A 23,297-nucleotide genomic window follows, 5' to 3' on the forward strand; every position below is an offset into this window, starting at 1 on the left:
GCCTACATTTAATAACGATTTGTTATGAGTCTTACCACTGTATATTCTAGAGCAACACTCGCACATTATTTGTGATCATAAGTCATTATTAAAACGTTTCACAAGTGTTTTTGTGATTCAAAGTTTCAACAAATTGGCAGATCTCTGTAAACCTTTGATTCGCTAATGACGTCACTATAATATAGTCCAGACAGTCACACGTCTTTGGCAGTCAGGAGTGAGCAGTCACGTAATCAAGTTTTGTTTCAGAAATGTTAGACGAAGGTGACCAGGTTAATGACGTGGAAGCAGCCAGCACATTAGAGAAGCTAAAAATGGCTTTATGAGGAAGACAGACGTTCATTCAGTAACAAGAGGAATGGGAGAAAGAAATACCACATGGTGCTGTGGGAGTATATCCTCATTATCAATTTTTTTTTTAATTTTTATAAATGCAATTTTGTTTAAATGAACTGGGGGTTGCTTAGCTATTGTTGATGACCGTCCGGTCGTGCTAAGCTTGTTGAAGGGTGATAAAGGGTTAGTTGAATTTCGAATTTTGTTTTAGAGTTTTAGGAGAAAGTTTTTTATATAAATTTTAACTGGAATGATATTTTAACAACTTTTGTAAACGACAGGCTATAGTTAACATTGTTACATGAGCCATCAGTGTTTTTACTAAAAGCATTGTTAATAGGTCCACTGTTAAACCTGAACATCTATAGCGATCTCTGTATCATAAATAATATATACTAGACAAAGTTTATCATGAAAATCAATCATTTTTGTCATTGATTTTTAGAGATGCTGATAATAGCTGATGGCGGTAACATGACGCACCTTTCTGACGGAGTAGCCTTTGTTGACCTTCTGGGGGAGGAGGTACAAGGTGGTGGCCAGCAGGGCCACGCAGGACAAGGTCAGCAGCACCGCCTTCGCCCACAAATTTTCGCTGTTCACGCCCATGTCCATGGACGACCTTACACACATCATCACCTTCAGATGTTGGACTGTAGCATTCCCGAAGTATTCAAGGCAGTAATTCTCACGTTTGATAGTTTTATTATTAAGGCGGCAGCCCGCGTCCATATTTACCAGCTGTAGCTCCTGGTTGTCTATCATCTCCCCGTAGTCCTCGGAGGACCTCCTGCCCATGTAGTAAACATGGTAGCCGTTTTCAGTTTCACAAGTAGGGAAAGAATTATCAGTCAGCTTTGTTAGGTTAGCTGCACTCAGCAGAGGGTCGTGCAGTAGTGAGAGTCCCAGACTGTCGGAGACGCAAGTACCATTCTCCATGTACTGGCCGCAGGGACAGCACTTGCGTACGTTCCCCACCTCGGTGTAACACACGATAGCAACTGTTACAGTGTGGTTGTCCGGGCCGCGATAATCATCTACACAGTACCGAATGGCAGAGGAATTTTTTGCCTTTATGTCTACTGGGGGATATTGAGGCATGCTCTTCCACCAATGAATATTAGAGTCACTAACATTGATCAGCTTTTCAACGCAATGGCAATCATTGGTTCTAGCAGGAATACCAAATTTAGGTTCCATTTCTTCCAGCAACTGCAACATATATGGCGAGACATCTTCCCTCGAGGCACTAATGCAGCCAGACTTAGTAAGTATATGGCCGCGGGGACAGCATTTGTAGAAGGAGTCAACGGGACATATAGATGCCTCAGCCACCATCGCTGGAGTACCTTCTCCCCATGAATATTCAATACAGTAGAGTGAGCTCGGGTAACACTGTCCAGACTGGCGTTCACACAGTTGGTTCGAGGAGTCGAGAAAGGCTTGGTCGGTGCTGACTCTTCGGGGCTCACCGTGCCTGCAAATGAGCTTCGAGGTGTTCCAGTGGATGGACGTCACTCCTGGGTAATTCCTTGTGAATTCTTGCACTAAATCATTATATTCACTCACATTGGACGACCTCGGATGACAGTGTTTATCAGTAAGGTTGAAGTATTCGTTGACGCCACAACACTTCCTTGTGGAAACCTCAATGGGTCGTAAGGGACAGAAAATTTTGCTAAGAATGCCAGAGGAAATATTCTCAGCATCTGGAGCTTCCATTTCCAAACAGTAGTGATCTTGATCATAATTAAGTTTTGATTTGAGGTCTCTTAGGTAACCAAAAGGTAAGATGGAGTGAGACGTAAAGTCTATTGGTTCACGTTTTTTTTCATCACCAGGGTCTTGGCATTGTCCCATTATTAAAGGGACGATCCTCAGGTCGGTATTCACATTCTTCTCCAGCAGGCTACGCACCAGTATTGTGAACGCTGTATTGTCCTCCAGCGTTTCACGTCTACGAGTTTTAAAGTTAAAGAATTCATTGATACCGAAGCACTTCCTCACTCGCGTCTCCTTAGAAATGTCTTCAACAATGGTTGAATTTTCATGTTTTCGTGAGTTCGATTCCAGCATTGTTTTTTGACCATCAGACTGCAAGAGAAAGCTTTCCTTGTTCACTGGAACATCATCATGGAGTGGGACGCGCCTGTATCTCTTTACTGTTACATTATTAGTATTTTTAGCAGGTACAGATTGTACTGGTTTCTGGGATCTAACATGAGCAGAATTGCGCCTTAAGATGTTAGTGTTGGTGTTTCCGATCATGTGATCACTGTTTACTAGTTCTTCATCGTCTTGTGCGTGACTTGCCAGAGTCATATTCATTAACGGGTGTATATTTCCTGAAGTTCTGTTGATGCGAATGTGCTTCTGATGGGGGTCTGAAGAGACGTTCAGTACACTAGTTCTCATCATAATATCATCCACTGTCTTATTGTTTGTCGCAACTGCCCGCACAACACTGTCTTCACTTACACCCATTATTGGCATGTTCAGTTGGGTGTTGTTCGCGAGTGCTTCATCTGCATCATGATCGTAGCGACTTGGCTCCTCTTGTGTAACGGGTGTCTTGATCTCCGAGTCTTTCACGAATATTAATGTATGATCGTCACCAACATCACTTCTCCCAGCCACTTTGAAGTGATTCAATGCGCCATGAGCACCTGACGCATCTTCCTGAGAGACCGGGAGCTGAGAGACGCGCGGCGGCAGTGGTGTTGGTACAGAGTCGGTTGTCATGTCCGCGTGTAGACTCATCAGTGAGTTGCCAGCAGAACTGTGTGTAGGTTGGCTGCACCAACCCTCTGTCAGTAGCCAAAACATTACAAACATTGAGACACGTGTGGAAGGCAACATAGTGAAGGGCTGCCTGCCCGACACACACCGCCTGCGGAAGAAAAAGACACTTAGAGAAGCAGTAAAATGAAAGTAAATTGACCACATTGGGTGTCATTGCATATGTGGGAACAAATTTATAAAATAAATCCCTAAAATCCTTAATATACTTTGCCCATACAAAACAAATATATATATATGTTGTACCTAGTAGCCAGAACGTCGTACTTGGCCTGCTATGCAAGGCCCTATATGCCTAATAGGCTAAGTTTTCCTGATTTTATATATTTTTCCAATTTTTTTCTTATGGAATGATAAATCTGTCCATTTCATTATGTATTAGTTAATTTGCTTAAATTTGAGTTAAAACTAACATAGATATTTGACCGAACCTAACCTACCCTACCTAACCTAACCTAACCTATCTTAACCTAACCTAAACTAACACAACTAAGTCAATAAATTATGGTCTTAATTTTAAATAATAATAATAATTCAAATAAACTATTTGGAAAAAATTATTGCAAATAAAAAAAATCACTCGGCCTATTAGGCAAATCGGGCCTTGCATAGTAGGCCGAGAAGTGCGTTCTGGCTACTAGGTACGACATATATATATGTATATATATATATATATATATATATATATATATATATATATATATATATATATATATATATTTATATATATATATATATATATATATATATATATATATATATATATATATATATATATATATATATATATATATAAATATATATATATATATATATATATATATATATATATATATATATATATATTATTAAATATGACCGAAAAAGTAAGATTAATAATTCTAACACGAATTTTCTCGATCTTTCTTACGTTTCTTTTCACTGTTGATGGTAATTCAAAGATCAATTCTCCAAAATTCATTTTTATTTCTAGTCTGACACGACACTTGAACGCATTTCGTAAAACTTATTACTTTTTCAGACTTTAGTTTACACAAACACACACAACTTTAACTGAATAGAGCTTAAACATCTTTCGAGTTTTTATACCTACATACTTATACATACATACTATATACTTTTATATATCTTTTTATATATCTACTATATACATGCCTAATGTGTGACAGGAAAAAAAATATGTTTTTTTTTTTAAAAACAGCGCCATCTGTTGGATGTAAGAGCAACACACTCCGTAATCTCCAGAAGTTCTTCACCAATTGCTTTGAAATTTTGACAGAACATTGCATTCGAATAGGCGCGTCTTTTTATATACCTACTATATAGATGCCACCCCTGTGACAGGTAAAAAGGTGCGTTTTTAAAAAACAGCGCCATCTGTTGCACATAATGGCAACATGCATGCTATACTAAATATGTCACGAATTCCATTTCAGTGCTTCTGATTGCATTGATAAATTTGATTTTCATAGATTTCAATTTATTTAAATTTTTGTGAATTATTTTGTGTGACATTGTGTTTGAATTGAGCTGTGTTGTTTACCATACCGTTCATTTCGTAAGTACAAATATAGATGCGACACCTGTGACAGGTAAAATTATGCTCTTCTTGAAAAACAGCGTCATCTGTTGCATTAAGAGCAACACACATGCTATACTTGATATATTACAATTTCATTTCAATGTTTCTGATTGCATTGATAAATTGAATTTTCCTAGACTTTGTTTTTTTTAAATTTTGATTTAATTATTTTGTGTGAATTGCATTGGAATTGAGCTGTGTTGTTTACCCAGACCGTTCATTTCGTGAGAATAGTTTATTTTTATATTTTTTCATATTTTCATTTCATTTTTTAACATTTTTTCTTATATTTCAGTGATTGGAACATCAGATCACTTGATGTTCCCAATTTTCTGATGTGAACATCGGACCATTTGGGAAGGCATCGGATGAGGGAGTGTGGGGTGGGGATGATGAGGGGACGGAAGTGAGACATGGTGTGGAGGACAAGGGGACAAGGGAGGGGGGTAATGGTGAAGAAGGACGAGGAGATAGGGGAGTTTGGGATGGTGGAGACGAGGAGATGGGGGAGTTTGGGATGGTGGGGACGAGGAGATGGGGGAGTTTGGGATGGTGGGGACGAGGAGATGGGGTAATGGAGAATGGTGGGGAGGACAAAGGGACTGGGGAGTGGGGCTAGTGTTTTCAAGGTAGTAGTGCCTCGACACTGAACCTTAACAATTCGTAAAATACCATTGCGGTCGGGATAGATATCAACAATTTTACCTATAGGCCAATCTGACCTGAGTCCATCACTGTCTACTAGGACAAGATCAGCTGGTTTAAGTTGTTGTTTGTTGTATGGGCTTGCAGCTCCATAATGATATTCTCGTAAAGCAGTTAAATATTCACGTGTCCAGACCTCATTCCATTTCTCTGTTACCCTTGAAAGTTATCTATAACTCTCCACCAAGTCACTCGCCTTGACACATGAAGGGTCAGCTGGCTCCTCGTCTCCTGTAGATATTAGAGGACTCAGAAGATCACCATGAATCCAATGAGAGGGGCTTAGGGGTTCTCTTTGGGAGAAATCTTCTGATAAATAGGCTAGAGGTCTGTTGTTGACTCGTGCTTCAATTTCCACGACAAGGGTCTATAATTCAGTGAGATTAATTTTCTGCCCGTGTAAGGCTTTTCTTAGGCATTTCTGAACAGTTCCCACGATTCTTTCGTAAAAACCGCCATGCCATGGTGCTCTTGGAGGGATAAATTTCCAGTAGCATTGTCTCTGTTTAAGCACAGAGTGTACTTCTGGATGGTTCCATATTTCTTGTAAGCAAGCCTCTCCTGCCACGAAGTTAGATCCATTATCTGAGATCATTAATTTTGGGCAAGATCTTCGTGCAGCAAATCTGCGAAAGGCTTGTAGAAAGGCTTCTGCACTCATGTCAGAAGTGACTTCTAAATGTGTTCCACGTGTGGTAGCACACGTGAAAAGGCAAATGTAGGCTTTCACTGGAATCTTGTCCGGTGTGCCTGTTAAAATTAGTGTTCCTGTGTAGTCGACACCTTTGGTTTCAAAGGGACGAAGGTGGACGACTCGCTCCTTAGGTAGGGGCGGTGGACCTGGATAAGGACACACTTAAGCATCATATCTCTTGCAGATTACACAAGACTTGATTAAGGATTTAACAGTTTGGCGACCTTGGGGAAGCCAAAAACGTTGTCTCAGATCAGTAAGGGTATCTAATACTCCACCATGCAATGTATTATGCTCAAGGAAATGTAAAACTATGAGTTTAGTAATGATATGGTGACGTGGTAGAAGTATAGGATTCTTCGTATCTAAATTTATTTCTGCATGAAGCAGACGTCCGCCGCATCTCAAAATGTTATAGTTGTCTGAGTCAAGCCAGATACCCAGAGACTTACTCAACTTCTCTGAGAGATGTTCATATTCCTTCCCATAAGTCTCTTGTTGAGGTTGTTTGATCAAATATTTGATGGAACTAAGAAATCGATACTTGCTCCCCATCTTGTTGATGAAATCAAATACCATTTCTGTAACTCTCAGTAATTTGCTTAAATTGGAATAATGATGAGGATTGATGGCTAAAGTTCGAGGGGGTTCTGATCCGCAACAGGTGTAGAAATATTGGTCACAATGACTTGTGGCTTCTGTTGGGGCCACTGACCACTAACTAGCCATTGGGGTCCATTAAACCACATCTCGGATTTTAACTAATTGCTTTAAAGTCAAACCTCTGGATAACTAGTCAGCTGGATTGTCTTTGGTGGGGAAATGTCTTAATTTATAACCAGCAGACAGTTCTCGAATTTCTCTTACTCTGTTGCTGCCATAGGGAGTTTTGTTGTTGTCGTTTTTTACCCACTGTAATATTGCCTCATTGTTTGACCACACTACTATTAAACCAAGGTGAACATGTCTGTTAGGAGTCATGTTGGCTCCTAACAGTTCACGATTAGCCTCATGGTAAATTTCCACTAGTTTATCACATCATTAGTGGTTCCTTGAAAATTGTCAACATGTAAATTGTTGCTAACGTCAGTCTTGTAGAGGCTATTAGACTTCTTAAGATGTGTAACCAGAGTAGCCTGGAGTAAGAATGGTGAAGATGTTGCTCCAAACAGTACTGAGGCAAATCTATAAGTAATGACTTCGCTATTTGGATCCTGTGGATCTTTCACCCTGAGAAATTTCGTAAAATCACGATCTGTCTCTTGTAAGCCTACTCTTAAAAAGGCTTTACTAATGTTGGCCGTATAGGCGAAAACATCTGAGCGAAATCGTAATAAGACATCTTATAGTCTTTGGGTTAGGCTAGGTCCAGTTTGTAGACACGCTGTCTGCCTTTAATTTGGCACTACAATCCTCATTGGTGTTGTAACTGAATCTTTCAGGACAGCATGATGTGGCAAATAATGGCCTGATTTATGGTTGTTTTCTTCAACAACTTCTATACATTTGTTAGCAAGTTGTTGCTGTATCAAAGCATGATACAGTTGCAATTTATCTGGTTGCTTCCGTAGCCTAGCTAATTGAAAATTTAATTGGGTTGAGGCCATGAGATAATTTACTGGGAGCTGTGGGTGGTTCAGCTTCCATGGGAGTCTCACCCAATATTGATTATCTTGAAAAATACAGTATCAAGATATTGTTGATACGTCTATGTGTCATCTGGACTGGGTTGATCAGGGACTATGCCTAAGGTGTCCAAATCCCATAATTTGTGAACAGGGGGATTGGACTCATCATCCTCAGTTTCGTCTCTGTCATGTAGTGGTGACTGTTCTAGGCCTAGTCACGCTCCTATTGAATTAGTTGGTTGATTACTAGTAGACTAAGAATGTTGTTGGATCAACATCGGTCCTGTGAGTAGTTTACCCCAGCTGACAGTAACAAGTTTACACCTCGTTGCCTGGTGCATCGACTAATAAATCTATAGAAATAGTCAGCTCCAATATGAATACCTACATTGTTGAGACAGTCTGTATTTATTTTATGACCCGCTAGCCTAATACCGCTGTGTTAAAGAAATTTGACTGTTTGAGCAAGACCTGTAACATGTAAATCTGAGGAGATCTTGTCAGCAACTATGGCTTGAATTGGGCTGGTGCAGCCTCCTAAACGTACCAAGACTTTAACAACCTGGTAGTCACGAGGTCCACTATTGGTTAGGAATCCAGAGATATTCAAATTCACTCGTGCAATAGGCTTCAGTTTCAACTGTTCAACTAACTGTTGAGAAATAAAGGTTTTCTGCGAACCTCGGCCAAAAAAACCACGAGTGGAAATCCTAGATCCCTTGGTAATTAATTTTAATTGAGCTGTTGGTAACGTAGTTGTGTTATTCGACTCTGTTGCAAGTACACTTGTGTTTTGATGCACCTTGCAGTACTGTACAGAAGTAAATTTTGTAATTTTCTTATGAGGATTGGTTGATCTTGATTCATCACTACCACACAAGGAGTAATGGTGTCTACCCTTGTGGCACTTGTTGCACCTACGTAAGGAGACAGTACAGCTATTGGGGTCATGAGAACCCGTGCACTTTGTGCATCTGTGTAGTTCTTGCAAATGATGAATTCGGGTGTCATGGTCTGGATAAGTACTACACTTATAAGTAAGATGTTCATTATTGCAGAACAAACACTTCTTCACTGTTGGAGAAGTCGTAGGAGTGGTGTTCACTACGGGGTTTAAAGGGTTCACTGTGTATGTACCTACATTTCCAGATTTCCATTTCGAAGACGATTTATTAAAATTTAGTTTTACTACAGTAGTTGCAGTACTTTGGGGTTGATGAGAGTTAGTAGAGAAGTTTGAAACACTCTTCCCATCTTGGTTGGCTCTTTGTCTTTCGACTAGGGTATGTAAACCTTCTGTGATCTCATTCATGGTCAGAGAGGTTTTATTGTACATAGTACACAATTTATCTAAAGTTTCTCTCCGTAAATTGCGCCTTTGTCATTCATTCAGCAATCTGAATTTGGACTTTAAGGCTTAAGGCCTTGAGTAGAGATTCTAGCTCTAGTCTGAAAGTTTGAAGAGAATGTGTATAATTATTAGCAGTTGGTAAATCCAGTAATTTTTGGACTAAGATAGTAATAGTTCTTTCCTTGTTATCGTAGTTGCTCTTAAGCAATTGAACAGCTAGGTAGTAACCATCACTGGTCAGTGTTATGTTAGAGATTACCTTTAAAACTTCATTTCGTAGCAAGCCTTGTAAATAAGAGAACTTGGTTGTTTTGGGGATGTTAGTTTTAGAGTCTACTGCATCCACGAATTTACTCCAGAAATCATCCCAGCTCTCATTCTCGTTACCAGAGAATGTGGGTATACTGATCTGAGGTAATTTGAGATTAGGATCTGGATGTGCAGTAGAGGCTGTTGTTAATTTGTTTTTAGTAATCTGCCTTTTGAAAGGTTGAAGTTTAACCTGAACGTCATCTTGGTACTGGGCTAAATTATTTACAATGTCCTCAAGTTCAGTTTCACCTATTGAGGTTTGGTAAAGTTCTGTCAAGTACAGATTCATATTTTGCTTAATGTGAGAAGTTGGGTTTTTGGCCACTTCTCAGCTAGCTTGCATTTGTTAGGTGATAGGTAGCAAAAGCCTTTTTCCTCAGAAAATGGTGGAGATGTGCACAGGATGTGCACAAAAGTCTATCTTTTTTGGTAAGGGAGATAGTCTAGTGGAATTATGTCTCTTTCGAAAGGGGATGCCTTCAGCTTTTCAAAGAAGTAACTCTCGTTGTCGGAAGTATTCTGTGTGAATAGTTACAGGTTTTCTCTGAACTCTGTAACTTCTGGCCTGGCAACAGAGAGAGAAAGAGAGAGAGGAGGATGAGGGGACCACCCTCAGGTACCACGGCTCCCCTATGCCGGTGACGTGACGTTATCAGCGTCTTCTGCCGGCTCATTTCCCATTGGGAGTGGCACGAGGCCTCCGCCGAGGCTCGAACCTGATTTGCCGAGGGGAATCGTTTGTATGAGGAATCACGCAGTGTGATTCCTTCCAGAGTTTTGGACAAGGAACTCAGCAGTTATACTGTAGAAGTGATCCTATGAGGGCCTGGCACCAAAGGGAACCGCGGATCGAATTCTCGCACCAAAACCTCCTTACTGGTACGAGATTCCCGCGCTTCAAGGCGTCATTCTGTATCTGGGAGCTATGCTGTCGAGACCAGGGAGATCAGGGCTCTGGCCAAAGCGTTGCTTCCTCCCGCCTTTATCTAAATCCAGCCGCCCAAGAGATTCTACGCCGCTCTGTGATCGTTGCTACAGAATCCAGCGATTGCTGGCTCCGTTAGAAGTTAATTAAGGAGATAAGGGAAGTGGAGTCTAAGCTTTCACATGTGCTGCCAACAGGTGCAACAGGACTGTTCAGTCATCCATTGATATCGTCTCTACCTAGAGCAATCCGTCCTTCTATTGCTCTGTCACAGTGAATATAAGAATCAGGAAACGATTCTAAGTGTTTGAGTGAAGATCGTGTGAATATCTTCAATATTGTGGGAGTGTGGACTTTGTTAATTTTCCTCGTCCACGCCATTGTTCTCCCCGGGTGCCTCACACCTGGTGTTCATATATATAATCTATGGATGCTGTATTCTAGCGTGCATACCGTCAGCCTTCATCAATATATCACGCTTGTGCCTAGAACCGGTGTTTAAATCGTGCGCGTATTCTCCCAGTGGGAGAGTCGTCCAAGCCATTCTCGACCTTAGTGTCGCGCGCTCATGGTTACCTCCACGAGCAGCCACCAGCCAGGCAGCCTGCCTCATCTCACCATCTCGAGGCCAGCCTTGCCTCGCTGTCCTGCCTCACCTCGCTCCTCAGAGCGCAGTGTCCCACATCACTCCGTCATCTCCAGTGCGTGGTCTTCAATCAACAGCTGGAGTAGTGAGAGTGTGATGAATGATTGTGAGTGTGTCATACCGGTATAAATTAACGTGAGTACTTAAACATTATTTCTCTGTATTTTCTTGTGTGACAAATTCCTTGTGCTGAATTTTATTCAGCCGTCCGGTGTTTGTTCTCACTAGTTCCCCTACGGGACCGAGTTCGATTCCCCGAGGAAGCATGATAGGTAAAGACCTGCTACAGCTTTTCTGTGTGAATACTGTAGCAAGATCTTTAGTGTGATTGTCATCTTACACATTCAGTTGTCTTTGTGACGTGTGTATTTTACTGTGTTTAGTGTGGTTTATTGTTTGTCATAACTGTGTGATTAACCCAGTTTGATTTGAGCCGGTCGGCCGAGCGGACAGCACGCTGGACTTGTTATCCTGTGGTCCTGGGTTCGATCCCAGGCGCCGGCGAGAAACAATGGGCAGAGTTTCTTTCACCCTATGCCCCTGTTACCTAGCAGTAAAATAGGTACCTGGGTGTTAGTCAGCTGTCACGGGCTGCTTCCTGGGGGTGGAGGCCTGGTCGAGGACCGGGCCGCGGGGACACTAAAAAGCCCCGAAATCATCTCAAGATAACCTCAAGATAACCCATGTCCATGCCATTCTATCTTTACTTCCAGGGGACATGCTGTAAGTCCAAGTAAGAGTTATTTACTTTGGTTATTTTTGGCAATTTGGGTGACATGTGAGTGTGTCAGTGTTGTGTGGTGTTTTACTAATTGTAGGTGGTCTGTGTGACCTTGTGTACTTTGGTTAAGGTGTACAATTATCATTACCATTTTGTTGTTGGTCTCAGTGACCTGTGTTAGTGTGTACAATTATCATTCATATGTTGTGTTAGTCTCAGTGACCCGTATTGGTGTGTTCAGTGTAACTTTGTGTGCAGTAACTTGCGACGTCAGTGTACTAGTGTTCTGTGTAACTTCGTGTTCATTAACTTTAGACGTTAGTGTAACCTTGTGTTCATTAACTTGAGACGTCAGAGTAACTTTGTGATCATTAACTTGAGAAGTCTGTATACTTGTGTTCAGTTATTCTTGCGATGTCAGTGTAACGTCATGTTCAATTATCCTCGTGATATCCGTGTGTTGATTTCAAATGATTTGATACGCGGTGATTAGTAATCGCATTGACTGATCGATGTTAGTTAAGCGGTCTTAGTGACGCTGAGCCTTAACGTAAATTCTTCGTGAATTGAGTGAACTGTCAAGCTGTGACAGATTCTGGTACAATGATAATGATAATGATAATTTTTATTTAGGTAAAGGTACATACATAAAGAGATTTTACAAAGTTTGTTGGCTTTATAGATAGAGCTAGTACATACAATGCCTAAAGCCACTATTACGCAAAGCGTTTCGGGCAGGACTCAGTTATTACTGAGTCCAATTACTCAGTATTACTCAATCCAATTACTAGTAATTACTTACCAATTACTTACCAATTACTAGTAATTACTTACCAATTACTCAGTAATTACTCAATCCAATTACTCAGGATTTGCTAATTACCCGTAGCCATTGTTGATTGTTTTGACCTCTGTTGTGATTGCATGTCTTGGTGACATAATAACGTAACTAAATTGACTGAAGTAAAGTAACGTAATAAGTTAAGTGTTGCACGGAAGACTCGTTACATTGACAAGTCTGTCAGTTGTTGTCATTCAGTCATCAGTTATCCCACGCTGGCCACGGATCTCGTATCTGGGGCCAACGTGGGCCGTGATTGGTTCCAACATTGATTGTCTCACGTTGACCCCAGACTCCCATCTGGTCCAACGTGGAGCCGTGCATTGTTGCAACTGTAATTACCCTCATTGATTCCGGATTTGCATCTGGCACCAGCGAGGGCCGTGACTTTCCTTGTATGTTATTGCTACTTGCTGCAGCCTCGTTAAGCTGCCTTATCGTAACGTTAGATTGTTCTTGTCATGTACTGTTAGTATTAAGTTTTATTAATAAACTGACTGTTAAGTACAAGTGCCTTTACGTTCACACCTTCAGACCCTTGCACCCAATAATAACTTTGCCAATATTCTCAATATTATCATGAGCTTTTTTTATGTTGCATGTATTATTTGGATTCCAACTGCTTTCATGGCCGTACACATCAAATATATATTCTATTTCGATGTGAATTTTGTTCGAGCTACTCTGATGATCTCCTTCTGAGGCCCCTAGAATCTCCACGACCTAGTGGATAAGGAGTGCCAAGGAGTTGGACTCCTGCAGCTGCTCTATACGTCCCTGGTCAGTCATTAAAGTATAATCTGCCCTCAACATTAGTTTGATGCTAGTTCAGTCCTTTCTGACTGAGGTTTCTCGTAACCTATTCACCACTAAAAAGGGATAATCTCACATCCTTATTAAGCTCGAATTTACTTTTGGCAACTTGAAGGAAGTTCTCTTGTTCAATGTAGTCAACAGGTGACTGTTGTGACAGATTTTGACACTTGGTAATCTGTCGGGTCTAGTGACCTTTCAGACCGATAAGGGTCTTTTTCATTTTGTCAGCCGCTTCCATCTTGCTGGGCAAGGGCTAGTCTGATAGTAAATAGTTGTTACTGATGTAACTGGGATATTGGCTCATTCAATGGAGTTCAATATCAATATAATAGCCTTATGTATTTGAATAGACTATACTACCTCGTTTAGAGGTGAATTTACCTAACAATGGATAGCTAATATTTTGAGTAGTACTCGAATGTCACTATTGGAATTTCGTCAAAAAAGGGTACATGAAATAATATGTTAAATACACAATAAAGGTTTTGGATCCCACCCTAAATCAGGGTCAGCACAAATCTAAATAATATGTATGTACACCAGCACTGTCTAGTACAGTACTCGCTAAATAATTCCTACTTAGGAATGACTAAATGGTTTAGGCTGCATTTGTACAAACATTAGTACAATTACAGTCTAAATATCCTACCTCATCAGAGGTTGGCATATATGCAATGGTGCAGTAATATGGTATATATGGTGCTATGTTTTCGGGATTTTTTGTTTTGATATATATGTTTGTACTTAGAAATACAAGTGAAAAATTTATAAATATATAACACTAAGTTTGATATGCTAAGCACAACCGTGTGTGATGATTAATAGTATTGACTAATTTGTTGACCATATGGGTCCTGGCCTCTCCTGACCGTCTGAGGTCAAGTCCGTTGATATGGTCTGGCTGTGAAATGAATATAAGTAGCTTCCAATCTCACTCTTTTTCTCAGTCGAAGGTTTATGTATTTATCAGAACGCTGATAATATGCGGGACTCACTCCCCAACGGTTATCACTTCTCAGTTGGCGAGGTTCCACCAATGTGAATACCACAGAGTTGCTGATTTGTTTAAAGGAACTGATAATAGTTTTTAAATGGTTAATTATTTCGGCTGGTTGACGAGTGGGATGGATATCATTACCACCTTGATAAATTATGGTTAAATGGTGAGGCCATTCTAACGCAGCTGTTAATATTGGATTGTTGTAAAAATTGTGAGCAGTTGCTCCAGGTGACCTAAAAATTCTCACCTCGGTGTGAGGTATAGGTTGTGGGCAATTGGCTATGTCCCACTAAGGCTTAGGGTTGTGGGCAATTGGCTATGTCCCACTAAGGCTACTTTATACATAAAGTATTAATAAAAATGGTAATATTTAGTGAATTTTAGGCTGTAATATGGGCAGTCTGCTGACAGCCGTAAATAATTAGTGTTAGTAAATGGTTAATTATGTTAATGTGTAGGATAGCTTAATTCTCAGCAATCTATTCTGTAGATGGATTTATTCGGTTCGACATGACCAAAATCTTGTATGGGAAAATCTGACTCCAATAATTTGTTATTAAATAAAATAATTCGATAGCTGTGAAGGACCACCACTTTTTGAGAAAAAGTGGTAAACAAAATGAGACAATGGATTAAACTGATACCAAGAACTAGTGTCCTATGAATCTTAGTGAAAATGTATTTCTTATATAAAGGCAGTCAAATTAACCTGCACAAAAACGGGGGTTGAAGTGCTAGGATACAATTAAGTTCTAGCACCTATAATCCGACGCTGGTTCATTCGTCAGAAAGAAATGTATAAGGATATATTTATATCATAGTTCATATATAAATCAAATAGAAATTTGTTAGTAAATAACATGATTTTCTTAATGGTAGGTTAAATGGTAATTTAAGAGGAAATCATTCATGTAACAAAATATTAGTGTATCCAATACTACACTACTAGAATCGACTCAGCTTAGCTGTAAATTCTAGAAAGACGTAATTTGTTGTCACGATCCACCGAAGGCGTGTTGTTTCACGTAAATTGTTGCACGTGCAGGTAGAAAAACCTAGCACCTCGGTTGTCGTGGACCCGGAGCTGGAAGGCAATTACATTGTTGAATTCCACTAATGGTAACTACAAGTACATCCTGAATTACGATTTTTTTCCTATAGAATGTAATTATTACTGCAGAGATCTCAAGTAAATAATGATGCAAGTTATATTCCAATAAAACGGAATAAATTTGGAGAATAAATGTATGGGATTTTGTTGATAAGTTCACAGCCTAACGACAACTAATCTACATATAAAAATGTGCACAATATTATAGTTTAGAAATGGTTAGTTGCCTGGCCGAGTGTCCACTGGTTTAGGAATGATTCCAGATCCCTCGTCCTCAGCTGCCGTGATAAGACGTTACTTGTGGGTTGGAGTAATTATTGGTTCCTGGGACACTGCCTAGATGTGCCAAGTGACGTGACACCGCTCTGTTAGTCGTGGGAGCGAAATACAAACTGTTAGCAAGATCGAAACGTAGATCTCTGTTGCTCGTTGCTAATGGCGTCCGAGTCGCGTGGTGGATGGCGACGTTCTCCTGTTTTCTTCTTCTTCCCGATTACGCATGTGCGGCTCTCGATAGACATCTCGAGCGTAAATAGATTTATATATATCGGAATTAACTAAGGAAAGAAGAGATGGTGAGGAGTATTGATGTCACATTTAATTCATCTGTGTTAAAATATAATTTCGCGTAACATAAATTGGGTTTATTAATTAAAGTCACGCAACTAATCGAGGAAATTAAAGTGAAATCATTTACATTAAAATAATTTCCTCTTGAATATTTAATATGAACTAAATAAAGGAGTTCCAGTAAGCAATAGTTTGCTATGAAATTAAACTTATCAGTAAGTAACTATTTTTAGTAAATGATAAACTTGACTCTGTTATAAATCCAACTAAATGTAGAAAGAATTCATGTTTCTGCCTGTCGTTCCTCGCGTTGTCACTCTGACTAGGAATAATCTGGCATGATGATTAAATCTACAAGTTAGTGATTTTAGTAACTACTTGTGGTTAATACAAAGGTTGTATAAAAAATACAAGAGCTGTATGAAACTGTTGGTTATTTCCAACAGCCGGTGCTTGTCACCCTGGGGGACAACTGGGGCTCCCCAGTGTTCTCTATGTGGGGCGGGGCTGGGGCTTGTCACCCTGGGGGACAACTGGGGCTCCCCAGTGTTCTCTATGTGGGGCGGGGCTGGGGCTTGTCACCCTGGGGACACCTGGGGCTCCGTGTGATTATTGGCCGCGAGGCTCATTAGTTTAGCTGATAAGGGATATTCGTTAAGGCATCCGGTTTCGCGATTAACCCTCACCGGATACGCCAGGACGCCCCACCCGCCAAACACACACCGAAACTACGACGTTGGTACAACGTTCGGACAAGTTTTAACACCTCCTAACCAGTTATAACAACCAATATAGCAAGTTGTAACAACGTTCTAATAAGTCATTAACACGTTAAGCCAAGATGTAACAACTTTATTACAAGTTGTAACAAGCGGAAAATAGAGACAGTTTCGGTTTGTGTTTCCAGGGCGATACCATGATCGACATCGTCCCTAAGTAGAACAACATCTATTTCACCCGTCCCACTCATCCAACACACACTGTTTCACCCGTCCCACTCACCCTTCACACATTGCTTCACCGATCGCACTCACCCAGAACACACTGCTTCACCCGTCCCACTCACCCTTCAAACACTGCTTCACCCGTCCCACTCACCCTTCAAACACTGCTTCACCCGTCCCACTCACCCTTCACACACTGCTTCACCCGTCCTACTCACCCAGCAGACACAGCTTCATCCGTCCCACTCACCCAACACACACTGCTTCACCCGTCCCACTCTACCAACACATTTTCTTCACCCGTCCCACTCATCCAACACACTGCTTCACCCGTCCCAGTCACCCAGCACACACTGCTTCACCCATCCCACTCAATTTTCACACACTGCTTCACCCGTCCCATTCACCCAATACACACTGCTTCACCCGTCTCACTCACCCTTCACACACTGCTTCACCCGTCCTACTCACCCTTCACACACTGCTTCACCCGTCCCACTCACCCTTCACACACTGCTTCACCCGTCCCACTCACCCTTCACACACTGCTTCACCCGTCCCACTCACCCTTCACACATAGCTTCACCCGTCCCACTCATCCAACACACTGCTTCACCCGTCCCACTCACCCAGCACACACAGCTTCACCCGTCCCACTCACCCAACACACTACTTCACCCGTCCCACTCATCCAACATACTGCTTCACCCGTCCCACTCACCCAACACACTGCTTCACCCGTCCCACTCACCCTTCACACATAGCTTCACCCGTCCCACTCATCCAACACACTGCTTCACCCGTCCCACTCACCCAGCACACACAGCTTCACCCGTCCCACTCACCCAACACACTGCTTCACCCGTCCCACTCACCCTACACACATAGCTTCACCCGTCCCACTCACCCAACACACTGCTTCACCCGTCCCACTCACCCAGCACACACTCGCCTTTGTAAATGCACAATAATGACACTATGTAAAGAACACATCGGCCACTTTTTGTAGGGCAGACGCAACTCTCTATCTATGTACTTATGTCTTAGGTTAGATTAACATTTTAAAAGCACTACAGTCACCTTCTGTGGTTGATTGTTCAATAAATCCCTTAACTATATGTTTAACAGATCTCTCACCCTGTCCATGAAGGACAGAAGAAAATGTATATATGCTGGTTAGCATTGTAAATGTATGGCCACGTCTGTAGTAGAAAATAATAATAATAATAATAAAAACTGCTTTGTAACAGAGGCTGTGGGTAATAGCTCTCTTTTTGTACATTAGCCTGCCCTTAGTTAACTAATTAAGAGTTCCCCAGAGCTTCTACTGCAACTTCTCCAGTTCAACACCTTGTAACCTCGATATTTGATTACCTAGGTACTTCAAAAACATGGCAATATACTTGATCAGCTTCGAGTAACTCTACAGAACTCTACTTTAATTAATACTTTCCCCTGCCACGATCCATTCAAAACAAAACATATGTAAGACAAGGAATGGAACTTGTCTGTACAACCCAATATCAAAGATGTTCATGTCACAAACTATATGTATACACTCGTAAATTATCAAGTCTCTAAGTCATAAGAGTCAGAATACTCTCTTCCTCCACCCCCCCCCCCCTCAAACTATCATAGGTAAACGAAGATCCAGGGATCGAAATTTAGGCCAATTCTCAACAACAAGTTAATTAAAAATGTATATACAATTTGGTCTTCACATATTCAACTATATCAACTTAGCATCAACTTAGATGTTAAATATCAACATGAATACAACAATGTGAAACACCACAAAGGAAAATGAGAACACTACGGCTGACTGCTCCTGAAAATCACACAACACCTAAGTTTGGAAAACACAAATACGTCACCTTAACAGTTTAACTCACCAAGGCCTTAGAACCTATGCTTGATAGCGAGGGAAGGGGGCTACGATTGACAGAGTCCACCTCTGGCCTAAGGAAGGCCAATCTGCCGGATGCAACCTTTTGATAAGCGATCGCTCTCTCTCTTCCTCCGGCTCAATGTCAATCCTTCAGTCCTCAAATGTACAGTTCCCTGGGTATTTATGAGGAAACCAGGGAGCTAAGCCCTGCCTACTATGTAGATAGCCTCAGGCTCTCTGCCTACCACACATTAAACACCGGCTTGTTTGATGGAAAGACACCACCAACCGTCTAGAATTATTGGTTTAGTGGAGAGCAAGGTCAATTGACACGACCTGACCCCTGGTCAACTTGTGGTCATTAACACCTATGGGTGTGGCGTATTAATTGCTAAAGCCAGACAACCTGGCACCTTTCAATGTTCTGTCTGACTGACTCATGTTGTATGTAAAATTAAATATAAAATACCTTTATGGTGTTACAGCTTCACCCGTCCCACTCACCCAGCACACACTGCTTCACCTTTCCCACTCACCCAACATACGCTGCTTCACCCGTCCCACTCACCCAACATACGCTGCTTCACCCGTCCCACTCACCCAACATTCGCTGCTTCACCCGTCCCACTCACCCAACACACACTGCTTCACCCGTCCCACTCATCCAACACACACTGCTTCACCCATCCCACTCATCCAATACACTGCTTCACCCGTCCCACTCACCCATCACACACTGCTTCACCCATCTCACTCACCCAACACACTGCCTCACCCGTCCCGCTCACCCAGCAAACACTGCTTCTCCCGTCCCACTCACCCAACACACATTGCATCACCTGTCCCACTCACCCAGCACACACTGCTTCACCCGTCTCACTCATCCAACACACATTGCTTCACCCATCCCACTCACCCAACATACTGCTTCACCCATCCCACTCACCCAACACACTGCCTCACCCGTCCCGCTCACCCAGCACACACTGCTTCATCCATCCCACTCACCCAACACACACTGCTTCACCCGTCCCACTCACCCAGCACTCGCTGCTTCACCGATACACGCTGCTTCACCCGTCCCACTCACCCAACACTGCTTCACCCATCCCACTCACCCAACATACTGCTTCACCCGTCCCACTCACCCAACACACTGCCTCACCCGTCCCACTCACCCAGCAAACACTGCTTCACCCGTCCCACTCACCCAACACACACTGCTTCACCTGTCCCACTCACCCAACACACACTGCTTCACCTGTCCCACTCACCCAGCACACACTGCTTCACCCGTCCCACTCACCCAGCACACACTGCTTCACCCGTCCCACTCACCCAACACACACTGCTTCACCCGTCCCACTCACCCTGCACACGCTGCTTCACCCGTCCCACTCGCTCAACACACACTGCTTCACCCGTCCCACTCGCTCAACACACACTGCTTCACCCGTCCCACTCACCCAACACACACTGCTTCACCCGTCCCACTCACCCAGCACACGCTGCTTCACCCGTCCCACTCGCTCAACACACACTGCTTCCCCCGTTCCACTCACCCAACACTGCTTCACACGTTCCACTCAACCAACACTACTTCAACTGTCCCATTCACCCAATTTTACATAAGAAATATATCCCTCATTATCCACCGCATCTCCCTCCAATCCTCTGTTATCTACCATACCATGTAATTACGATATCAAAATAGCCCTGTTCATCCTATTCCAGTGGAATGAACGTTAAGAGTGAAAGTGAGAATGAACAGAAGAAAGTGATTTTTAAAACAATATACTAAACACAGATGGGATTGGATCAATGGTTGAATCAAAGAAAATAGTAGTGCTAATACATAACACTACACTAAATGACAGAAGGGTGAATAGGGAGGGAGACGAAGGAGAGGAATGAGAAAGAGTGAAAGGGAGAAGAGAGAGATAAGGGTGAAGAAAGGTGCAGAGAAGATGATTTTTTCGTTTTTTTCCAGGAATATTCCTGCACAAGCCCAAGCCTCTGACACTACGTGTTACTCATTTCTGTCTTAGGCAGTGGATGAATATTTATGACTCGAATGTTGGCTTCAGTTAGATTATGTCCAATGTGTTTAACAAATTGTTTTTGTTGTTAAATATCAGTTAACATTTTATTTGGTTTGTAATTTTGCATTTTGTTAGATGGAATATTCTAGTAGTCTGTCGGGCACTTTTCCACAGTGCTGACATTTCCTCTCTTCTTCTGGAACTTGTACACAAGTATCAAAGCATTGTGGAGTACAAAGTTGTTGGAGTTTTCCAAGTGTTAGTTTTCACGAAAATAAGAGATTATTCACTGAATTCTTGAACTAACCTTCAGATCCTGATGCTGCGGCTGCTGTGTTATGGTCACTGTACATCTTCTGCGTTGCTCTATCTCTAACTATTTTCTTAATCTGTGTTAGACTCTGTGGTATGTAAATGTCTCCATTCCACCTCTTAGTTGAACGTTTAAAGCTTCATCTACAATGCCATTGCCTGGAATTCCTACAAAACTTGGCACCCAGTTGATAAGTATATAACGACCTTGACGTTTGAGTGTTTGAGTGCATGATGAATGTTGCCACGTAAATGTTCTTGTTGCAAAATTTAAGTGCCAGTTCTCGAACTGTATGTACGAGAGAGGGGGGTAAAATAGGAAGAAAACGGGGGGGGGGGGAGAGAGAGAGAAGGCGAGGGGAGAGAAGGAAGGAAAGGGCTCAGAGGAGGAGAAGAGAGGTGGATGCTGTGGGAGAAAGGTGAAGACAAGGGGAAGAGGGAAAGAGACGAGGAGAGGGGAAGAGAAGAGGAGATGGGAAAAGAGAGACGAGAGAAAGAGAGATTCGGGCACAGTCGGGTTCCCTATCTAGCTGCCTATCCATAGAGTGATACACCTTCCTGCAGTACATAACGTGATAGTGATGTGGACCCATTCTAATGTACCCACCGTGCTAGTAGGTAAGGAAGCCTTCCACAGTAGTGACTCAGCTGCTGAACACCATTCACACACTTCTTTAGTTACGAAACAGTTATCCAGGAGCACCCTAACACAGGTACTGTATTGTGTAACAAGAACTACGACGTTCCAGCAGTAACGACAACACAAGAATAATGACACGAGCATTAGTGAACGACCAATCATGGAGGACATCAGCACAACTGTGGCTGGGGAGACAAGCGTCAGAGAAAATATTATTGGCTGATTAAGAACATTACAATTAAGGAAACTACAAAAGTTTCGAATTGGCCCATAAGAGCAGCTCCTGTTTGTTGTTGTTATTGTTATTTAGGATTCAGCTACTTGGAACAAAAGTTCCAATTAGCACGGGCTATGGTGAGCCCGTAGATTACTTATATCCTGTTTATATTCGCAACTACCTTTAATCTTCTTACATTACTGCATAATGTATGGGTTAGATTCTTCAAATTGAATGGAGTGATTATTATATATAATATATGTTTTACAATATTGATAGTGAATTATACGTTTAATTGTGTTAGTGGTCTCATTGTTAGTGAAGGTCACGTCTTATTGTTAGTGAAGGTCACGTCTTATTGTTAGTGAAGATGATGTCTTATTGTTAATGACGGTCATGTCTTATTGTTAGTGACGGTCATGTCTTATTGTTAGTGACGGTCATGCCTTATTGTTAGTGAAGGTGATGTCTTTTGTTAGTGACGGTCATGTCTTATTGTTAGTGACGGTCATGTCATATTGTTAGTGACGGTCATGTCTTATTGTTAGTGACGGTCATGTCTTATTGTTAGTGACGGTCATGTCTTATTGTTAGTGAAGGTCACGTCTTATTGTTAGTGCAAAAGATGACTTCAACAGAGGATGAATGTGGGCTTACCTCGCCATTGGGATGTTATCTTTTCGTGTTGCCAGAGTGATTCCTGCTACACGGAGCAGGACATGTAGACCCGCACTGGCCGGTAACGTACTGCGTAGAGAGATAAAGAGTGGCGGTGGTGGTGGCAACAGCCTCCTGCGCCGACCACCTCCAGCTGTACACTGTGAGGTGACTCCAGGCGCGTTCCTGCCCCACGCAACCCGGCCGTAAGTAACACCATGACTCTCCCCCCCTCCCCAACCCCGTCCCTCCAACCGCAAGTAACACCAACACACCCCGACACCGTCCCTCCAGGCTAGAGGTTAGTCATATAATAGTGTTAGCCAGTAACCGGGTTCTCTCTATTCAAACTTTCTATGGGCCCTTAGTGCCTCTTCTTACCAGATCCAACCCTGAGTCATAGGCAAGTTATTAATTCTTAACTATATACACATATTACATATGTACAACATGTAACACTGTATGTGTCACTTTCACACAGGCCACTACTAAAGAACTGATCTTCTATCCCAGCGAGTCCACTAATATCTTGTATTGTACAACACTCAAAGTACCTTCCG

At 42.0% G+C, this 23,297-nt stretch overlaps 1 protein-coding gene across 1 annotated transcript in view; it reads right to left on the reverse strand.

Annotated features, from left to right (window-relative positions):
- LOC123774863 (uncharacterized) overlaps positions 1-22,894 on the reverse strand; it is a 33,476-nt gene extending 10,582 nt beyond the window's left edge. Inside the window, exons 1-2 of the mRNA XM_069316641.1 lie at positions 22,738-22,894; positions 820-3,226 (exon numbers count right to left, since the gene is read on the reverse strand). Coding sequence (XP_069172742.1) covers positions 820-3,226; positions 22,738-22,745 — 2,415 coding nt within the window. The 5' untranslated portion in view covers positions 22,746-22,894. The remainder of the gene's footprint in view (positions 1-819; positions 3,227-22,737) is intronic.
- Positions 22,895-23,297: the final 403 nt, after the last annotated feature.

This window comes from Procambarus clarkii, chromosome 84 (assembly GCF_040958095.1).
Source record: "Procambarus clarkii isolate CNS0578487 chromosome 84, FALCON_Pclarkii_2.0, whole genome shotgun sequence".
Taxonomy (NCBI): Eukaryota; Metazoa; Arthropoda; class Malacostraca; order Decapoda; family Cambaridae; genus Procambarus; species Procambarus clarkii.